General features: G+C 38.4%; 2 protein-coding genes across 4 annotated transcripts in view; one reads left to right on the top strand and one right to left on the bottom strand.

Annotated features, from left to right (window-relative positions):
* Positions 1-228, bottom strand: part of LOC118174082 (multidrug resistance-associated protein 1) — a 57,339-nt gene extending 57,111 nt beyond the window's left edge. Inside the window, exon 1 of the mRNA XM_035339146.1 lies at positions 62-228. The gene's annotated coding sequence lies outside the window, so the exon portion shown is untranslated. The remainder of the gene's footprint in view (positions 1-61) is intronic.
* A 1,417-nt stretch (positions 229-1,645) lies between these two features.
* CEP20 (centrosomal protein 20) lies at positions 1,646-7,311 on the top strand. 3 transcript variants are annotated; one of them, XM_035339209.1, is made up of 5 exons: positions 1,647-1,774; positions 2,035-2,232; positions 3,417-3,501; positions 4,329-4,468; positions 6,733-7,311. In XM_035339209.1, the coding sequence occupies exons 1-5, from the start codon at positions 1,720-1,722 to the stop codon at positions 6,807-6,809; spliced, it is 555 nt and encodes a 184-aa protein (XP_035195100.1). In that variant the 5' UTR covers positions 1,647-1,719; the 3' UTR covers positions 6,810-7,311. The 3 variants fall into 3 exon arrangements, with proteins under 3 accessions (XP_035195102.1, XP_035195101.1, XP_035195100.1); XM_035339211.1 differs by lacking the exon at positions 6,733-7,311 and having other exon boundaries at positions 1,646-1,774; positions 3,385-3,501; positions 4,329-4,455; XM_035339210.1 differs by lacking the exons at positions 4,329-4,468; positions 6,733-7,311 and having other exon boundaries at positions 1,646-1,774; positions 3,417-3,505.
* The last annotated feature ends 923 nt before the right edge of the window (positions 7,312-8,234 follow it).

Raw genomic sequence — 8,234 nt, forward strand, 5'->3', positions numbered from 1 at the left:
CAAAAAAAAAAAAAAAAAAAAAAAAAAAAAAAAAACTATCACAGATTGATTCTGTACTCACCTGCACACTTTCACGGCACAAAGCTGTGGTCACTCATCACCAGCCCTGGCGAGACTGCCCATCCAGCTGCAGCATTTCTGGTCTGTCTCCTCAGCTCTCTCACTCCCAGGATGCAAGTCAAGAAGCAGAAGCAGCAGCGTTCAGCCCACTCCAAGGTCATATATCCCCTGATGAACTGAAGGGAATTACCACAGAAAGATCAAAACCAATAAATTGGGTGTCAGAAGCTATACTAAATGTGCCACCCTAGCCTATACCTTAGTTCATACCATGTTCAAATCTTCACAGTATTGCCAGAAAACAGCTAAATGTTCATTCCCCTGACTTATTTTAATTAGGAATTTCTGTACTGTTCTGTACATTCTCTAAATTCATCTCAAAATCCTATTAAATACGTTGGTGGATTGTTGTTTTGATGCCTTGATGCTCACTACAACTCCTGTTCAACAAGTTAAGTCATAGTTCCCCCCGTGTGTTATCCTCCTGCCCCTGGGCTGTAAGGAATACAATATTTCTCCAGTGTGATCACAGCACATATAAACATTAACAGCTCTGATAATCAATACAGGGTAGGAGCTCCAGTGGTTAAGCTGGAAGAACCTTTTTAATAGCACTATTAATAGCACACCAAGCCAGGAAAAAAATCTGAATAGATAACAGTCTTTAAGAACTTACAATTTCACACATATTCTGTGTGTGATAACAGAATATAAGCTTATAGCTGAAGTGGTACAGTGGAAAATTATCTGTCCCTGGTGGGGCCACGCAGCAGCCCCGTTGTGGAGGCACTGCTGCAGGTGGCTGCTGTGTTAAAGGAGCAGGTTAACTTCACCATTAACTCAGAAACCTTTATTCTCTGAATCGTATTTCGTGCTTCCTTTCAGATATTCCTTGGAAACTCTGAATATAAATGTTTGCTTTCAGAGGAAACATTGGCAAAAGTAAAAAAAAAAAAAAGCCGGCACTCCTTAAAGGCCGTAGGGGCTTGCCGCTTGAGACGACTCACATTTTCCCCCAAGCCCAGCAGGCTCTGCTCCATCTAGACCGTGACAAGCCCAGGGAGCTCGCCCACACTGACAGCATTTCCTTGGGGAATATTTCATATGCTTGCAAAATAAACAGCCACCTCCTCACAGCAACACGAGGCATGCACGCACGCCTCCACACAAACCAGGCACACGAAAAACCTTGTGCGTGCAAAACCCCCTGCATCCAGCAGCGTTTCAGCAAAAGCCTTCAGTTAAAACCTCGGCCTTGATGAGCCCTTTAATGAAAGGTTCATCTTTGAGACACCCAGAGTAAAAATTATCAGGGAGAAACTTTCTACATTTTTTATTTTTTTTCTCCCTTTTAATACAGCACATTGACGACCTTCGAAATTAAGAATGTTTTTTTCAGTAAGAGGATTTTTTTTTTAAAAAAAAAAAAAGTCCCCACACATGACACCCAACGGTAACCCCTCTCCCTCAGCGAGGGGTGGCGCCCAGACCCCCCTCAGCCGCCGCTTTCCCGCCCTCCTCCGCCAGGGCCTCAGGCAGCAGCGCCCCGCCGCCATTCGCCACCCGAAGCCCCGCCCCGCCCACTGCGCAGCCCGATTGGGTGACGGGCGCCATGAGGCAGGACCACCAGGCTCCCGTTACCCCGCTGCCGCGCTGCGCATGCGCACTGCGGGTGCGGTGGGGGCCATGGCGACGGTGGTGGAGCTGAAACAAGGTGGGGGCGGGGCGGGGTGCCGGGAGGGCTTTGAGGGGGCCCTGAGGGCGGCCTGGGGGCTTTAGCTGGCGGGCTGTGGTGTGTCTGGGGTCTCTGGTTTTATCTGTAACGATTCCCGTGTTGTTAGGAGCGGTATAGCCGCTGGTACGGGTATCTTGTGTTAATTTCCTTGTGAGTATGCTGAAACTGCTGTGGTGGTGTGGGGTTGGGTCTCTTGGGACGTGCCTGGCTTTATGTTCGCTGGTTTCTTGTGGTAACAGCCCTAAAGGAAGCGCTGGAAAAAAGAGGTGTCCTCGGGCAAATAAGAGCAAACATCAGAGCTGAAGTTTTTCACGCGCTGGATGACCAAAGCGAGCCCCGGCCGCCGCTGTGCCATGAAAATCTCCTCATCAACGAGCTCGTCCGGGAGTACCTGGAGTACAACAAGTACAAGTACACGGCGTCTGTGCTCACCGCAGGTAGTGGGGCTGGGCTTTGTCACCGCTGTGATAGGTTGTCACGGTGATTTACTGAGTAATTGCACTATGAAATTAACGAGTGGGAACGAAATGCACAATCTCTTCTTTCCCTGGAAATAAGTAAGCCATGAACGCTCTCTCCACCACCTTTTTTGCAGCAGTAAGCCAGATCATCCCATTAGTTTTCAAGAAAGCATGTTCTTTGCTGCTTATCCTGGAGGTAAATAGTATTTACACTGACAAAACAGTTGATGCAAGAGCAAGAAAGTTTCCTAACAGCCTGCAAAACGAAAATAGCTTGTTTCTGTATTGGAGAATGGCTAACTATTTCTAAAGCGTGTTATCACAATTTTCACATTGGCATTTGGATAAAATTTAAAAAAAGGAAATCCTGCAAATGAAAAAAAAATCTTTGAAGAATAATCTAAGCTAATGTATTAAAGTAGTTAGTTGATAGTCTGGATAACAGCAATTCCTGTGTATAGTAAACTGTCAGAAATGTGATTAGATGTCCTTACATCTAATTGTCATTGTCCTTACAATCTAATTCTTAAATACAAAAAAGGATATGAAGAAGGTCACAATTTTTCAACGACAGCAGTTAATTGTTACTGGCTGTGCTAAAATACTAATAATTGAGAGCTACAACATTTAAATGGTAGCTATAATTTAGGTGGTACAGCATGTAGTTATGTCTGTACCTATTGCTGATTTGAATTTGAAATTTGAAGTTTAGTAATTGTGCTTAGATGTGGTAATCACATTTGCTATATAAGAATTTGTCGTTTTCATACTATTAAAATTACAGGCGAAAAGGTTCATCTCAACGAGAAGAGGGAATGGAGACAGGATGTGTTAATGGATGGAATCAGTTTAACAACAGTACTTCTTTAGAGGAAGTTGTTTGACTGATTAATTCATCTTCATACTGCAAACTTTAATATTTTTCTGATCTTCCTTTAGAGTGAAGATTAAAACTGTAATATGCCATTTTAAATTAAATCAGTACGAAATAGTAATAGTTGTGTTCCCTGAAATTACTGTATACGGTTAGAGAGAAACAGTCTAAAACTGAGGTGAGTGGTCTGATTCTTTTGAAGTCTCATGAGTAGTGTTGAAAAGTTAATTGGTGATGCTTTTTTTTTTAACCAGTCTTAAGAATTGTGGGGAAATGTCTTTTCCAGAAGCTGGCCAGCCTGAAGTGCCCTTGGATAGACAGTTTCTTGTCAAAGAGCTGAACATCGTTGAAGATGCAAATGCAAAATCAGTGTAAGGATTGATTTTGGAATTCAGTGTATTCTGTTCTGCGTATATTTCCCCTTAGTGTTTGTGTGAATCGCAAATAAATGTTCTCACCAACTGAAATGTGACTATATCACATGCCTACTCTAATATACTGGATTCAAAGTGTCAAACATGGGGCCACTTTGAAACAGACTCCAAACCACAACTAAATTCTACGAACACTATAGAATGCATTCTACAGCTAGTGTACTTGCATACCAAGACAAGTCTCTTAGCACTATAGTTTTTCCTTCAGTCAGAAGCAGAAAACATGTTCTGTGCATATCAGCAAGTTGATTTGCAGAACAATAAAAAGATAGTGTATGCTGAGATTAGATATAAATTCACAGTGTTCTGATACAACTACATTTATGAGCTAGGGTGTTAAGCAGGTATAAATATGTCCAATGGGTCTCTTTAGTTTGGTCTCAAAGAATCTGCCTCAGGCTTTTAGCAAAAATCAAATTTGGGGTATGCGGTGGTGTTGTGGGCTCCAGTGCAATCTTTTGTATTGCATCAGTGAGAACATGGCTCATGTGTTCATGCGCTAAGCACGCTCTGGTTCCTCCTATAGGAGCGATCTGGAGTTTAGTTGAGAGTGTCTCTTAATGGAAGCTTTTTGGGAGAGCAGTGGTCCTCAGAGGGAGATTAGGTCTGTGCTTATTTATATAATTACACTTGGCATAATGTATTTAAATAATTAAAGGCATCTGAATATACATTAAGAGTGAACATTAAAGTCTAAGAACTTGGGAGGAAAGTATTAATGCTCAGTATTTCATTGGCTGCTTTTACTTTTCTGTCTTGAGCAGACCTCTCTTGTATGGAATTATATCTCATTTCTTACGTGGTGGTAAACAAGAAAGTACCCAGAGTATCCTTCTGAAAGGGTCTTTACTGAGTTATCCAAGGCAGAACCTTGGCAAACCTCCTACTGAGAGAGGTCAAAAAGGTAGGTGTGGGAATGCAGTCATTTTTGCAGAAGTTTGGTTTGTATGAGATACATGTGCCTATAACTACATAATCATGCAGATGGACACAGGGTACCTCCTTCTCCATTCAAGGAATGTTTTGAACTGAGACTTTTTTATTAAAAAAAAAAAAAAGTTCAGCAGAACAGTGTTTACACCTCAGAATACCATTGAACTCTGTGACCTGACCATAAGTGCTGCTCGTATATTTGTTTAAGAAAAGTCCTCCTGTATCCAATTCATTGATTTCTAAAGCTAGCTCTGTGTGTTCCTTTGAATAAGCATCCAACTTAAACGAGCTTTTAGGCCTGCTTCTCTTCTGCTGGTAAGCTAATTGGACATCTTGTACTGCATACAAATCTGATTGCCCTCAGAAATGCTTCACTGGCCTTCAAATGTGTCAGTAGTTGAACTTTCATTCTAATATGGAAAGACATGTTATTTTAAAAGGCATTTTTAAAAATTGGAGACAGCAAAACTTGTATAAATTTTCACCAGTGCAAGTTAATGTTAAGCGCCTGTTACCTTGCAGTAGCTCTAGCTATTTGTTAGTTACTGGAGGGAATGGGAAAACCCGAATTACTTAGTTTTATTCTGTTAAGTCTTTCAGACTTTTAAAGACTGAAAGCTCATTTAAATCGAACAGTTGTGCTAATTAGTAGATGGTAGAATATCTGATATACTATTTATGCTTTTAGAAACAGAGATCTACTGCTGCAGTTGCTGGTAAAGTCCAGAATATATAGATAACCCAATTCTCAGTATCACAAAACTCATCTATCAAATTGCTTTCTCATTTTTCTAAAAATTAAACTGGCCAAATTGTACTTCTTATGCTGTTGCAAATCTGGAAAGGGTGAGGTAGAGATAGTCTTATCACATTGGGAATTTAATATAGGAATTTAAACAAAATTCTCAGTAAAATATATTAAACAGTGTGCATATTTCTTTGTTTCTCATTTGTTCTAACTTCATTTCTATAGAACATTCTTAATTCTTAGCTGTTGATTCTGCATATGGGCATGAGTGTTTTCTATGGATGTAATTCACTTTGACTTCACTTCTCAACAGTAGAACACTGCTAGATTTTCTCCCTTTCTGATCTGCTCTTTGCCAGTTTAGTATTAATACTACCTAAGCTAAAGAACTACAGGGATTGGTAGTTCATTTTTTTCCTTAAAAGAATCTGCTTGGTATATTACTTCACTTTCCACTCTGTGGGAATTTGGGCCATTGAGTACTATCATATTACTAGTAATAGTATTATCACCTATTGCTTTTGTATAAAAAAAAAAAAAATAAAAAAATCTGAGGTCTGAGATACTATTACAACATCTAAGAAGCGTGAGAAAAGTACTGAAAAGCACCTTTTCTTAATTCATGGATACAATATTGTTACCCTTCTGCCAGAAGGGGGGGCTGAAGAAGTAAAATTTCAGTATCAAAACTGCTATAACTGATCTTGTTGTTAGAAAATTCTTATTCCTTTCAGATTTTTTTTTTTTGTAAATAAATTCAGTACTATAGACAAGTCTTAGACAATACTTTCTTGAATAAAACTTTGTGCCTCAGTTTCAAAATCGAACTTGTGCATGGTTATCTTGCCCTGCTGACTTCAGTACAATTTCACATAGGGATAAATTGCTTAGAGTTGGTTACAAGACAGGATTAATCATAAAGCATGACAGCACGTTGCTCTTTGAAATAAACATATGAAAGTAGACTTGTAATATTTTTAACATTTAAGTTACTATAGTCTGAAATTACTTTCTGCATGTGTTTATGGAATGTTAGTGGAGACATGAAAGCTGAAGTGTATTTAAAATACTAACTACCTAGCTATTTTGATTAGGGTGCATACTAAGGTATTCAAGTCCATTCATCTACACAACGTTCACAGTCTCTTATCTAACATCTGTCTCACTTTTCATGTTAGAAATTGTCATGATTATCTTGCTGAATGACTATTCCAATAAACTGATACAAAGACTGGGGGATCCAGATACAGATTGTGCAATTTCATGTTTCTGTTAATTGATATACTAAAGCTGATTTGAAACTGTCTACAGTCTAATCTTTTGTCATGCAAAGCTCTTATCTCATATAGTTGTATGGAAAAAATATATTTATAAAGCTGCCTGGGCTTCCTATGATGATTTCTATATCAAAGTTCGTAATGTAGAAAGTAACACGTATCTTTGGTTCTCCAGATGTGTGAAAAGATTTTTGTCTGTTTCATTTTTAGACAGAATTCCAGAACCAGGAAGGATGGCCGGCACCAGCATTGAAGAGCCCCTTGTTTTACAAAGTATAAACAGATGATATCTTTCATATATTAATTTCTCATGTAAAGCTCTTTGAGAGTTAATTTAAGAAATTCTTCTTTAAATTTCTCCATTATTTCCAGTGGGACCATTTCATTTTGTTAGAGCTACCCATGACACATAAAGATGGGGTCTTACTTGCTGCCAATGAAAAAATATTAGCAAACGCCTTTTTCCTCCAGTGCTAATAGAAGGAAAACTGTATATGAAGTCAGATTAATCAAGTCTGTGTCTAGAATTGGGTCTAAAAATACTCATTTTATGAACATAAAAACTTACTAGATAATTTATAATTTCTGCACTTTTATTATTATTTTATGTCTTCATGTGTCTTTCCTGGTTTCTGACTTTTTTCTTAGTTTTATTGTGTTTGGTATTTTGAAAGAATTCAAACTAAGTATTTTAATGATTCTTCATCATTAAGAAGCAGAAGAAGCTGCTACTTTGAGATAAGTATGGGAAAATGAATTTGAAAATAAAATTAAAGTGCTTTGGAGGAATAGTTGTTTTTCTTTCTCCGGAAAGGGGGACTATATTTATCTTCATGCCAGCAAACAAACGAGGGTAAGCCTTTTCCATCTGGAGTTGCTATAAATTGTATGGTGTAACACTAAATATACGGGAGGGAGAGGAACGTTGTTGTTTGTTTTTTTCCCCAAATGACATGAAAGTCAATGTCAGGCAAAGTTAAAGTTAAAAATAATAAAGTTGATAATAGATTACTGATTCCCATAACTTTTTTAGCTGAGGTATTTATATGTTTTGAGATGGCAGAATCAGACCTTGCACAAGTACATAAAAATATCAGGTTATCTATTTTCGTTTTTTTATATATAAATTTTATACATGTTAATTTTTCAGTGGTACTAAGAGGACTTTGTGTAAATAAAATTTTAGGGTTGATTCCCCAAAATCCTTAAATTGTTAAATAAATGGTACAGTAAGTGTTTGGGGAAAAAAGAGAGGAAGAGAACACGCAGTTTGCAAATGTTAGTGAAAGGACCCTAAGTTTTACAGACTCTACAAAGTTTTGCCTTAGTCATCATTTGAACCAATTAGCACAATAGGTGGTTTTTTTGTTGTTGTTTTTGTTTGCTTTTTTTTGATAAGCAGCCAAGGCACTACTCTGATATGAAAGTGCAGAGAACTATTATGGCTTTAAAGGAAGCTGCATTTATCCATTTCAAGCCTTAGGAGTGAGCTCATCACCTTTGATTGGCAATGCTGCCAGCTCCCTATTTGCTTATTTATAAGTATCTCAGGACTGCTTCCAAGAGGAGAGGACTTGTGTTTGCAAATTTATCTTAATCAAATCCATCTTTAAGTCTTCTGTCGTTTTGCATCAATTATTATTGACTACTGGGTCAAGCAAGCAACGTTATCTCTGTATGCCCTCAATGTTTGCTGTGTTAACACCACTATC

Source organism: Oxyura jamaicensis, chromosome 14, assembly GCF_011077185.1.
Source record: "Oxyura jamaicensis isolate SHBP4307 breed ruddy duck chromosome 14, BPBGC_Ojam_1.0, whole genome shotgun sequence".
Taxonomy (NCBI): domain Eukaryota; kingdom Metazoa; phylum Chordata; class Aves; order Anseriformes; family Anatidae; genus Oxyura; species Oxyura jamaicensis.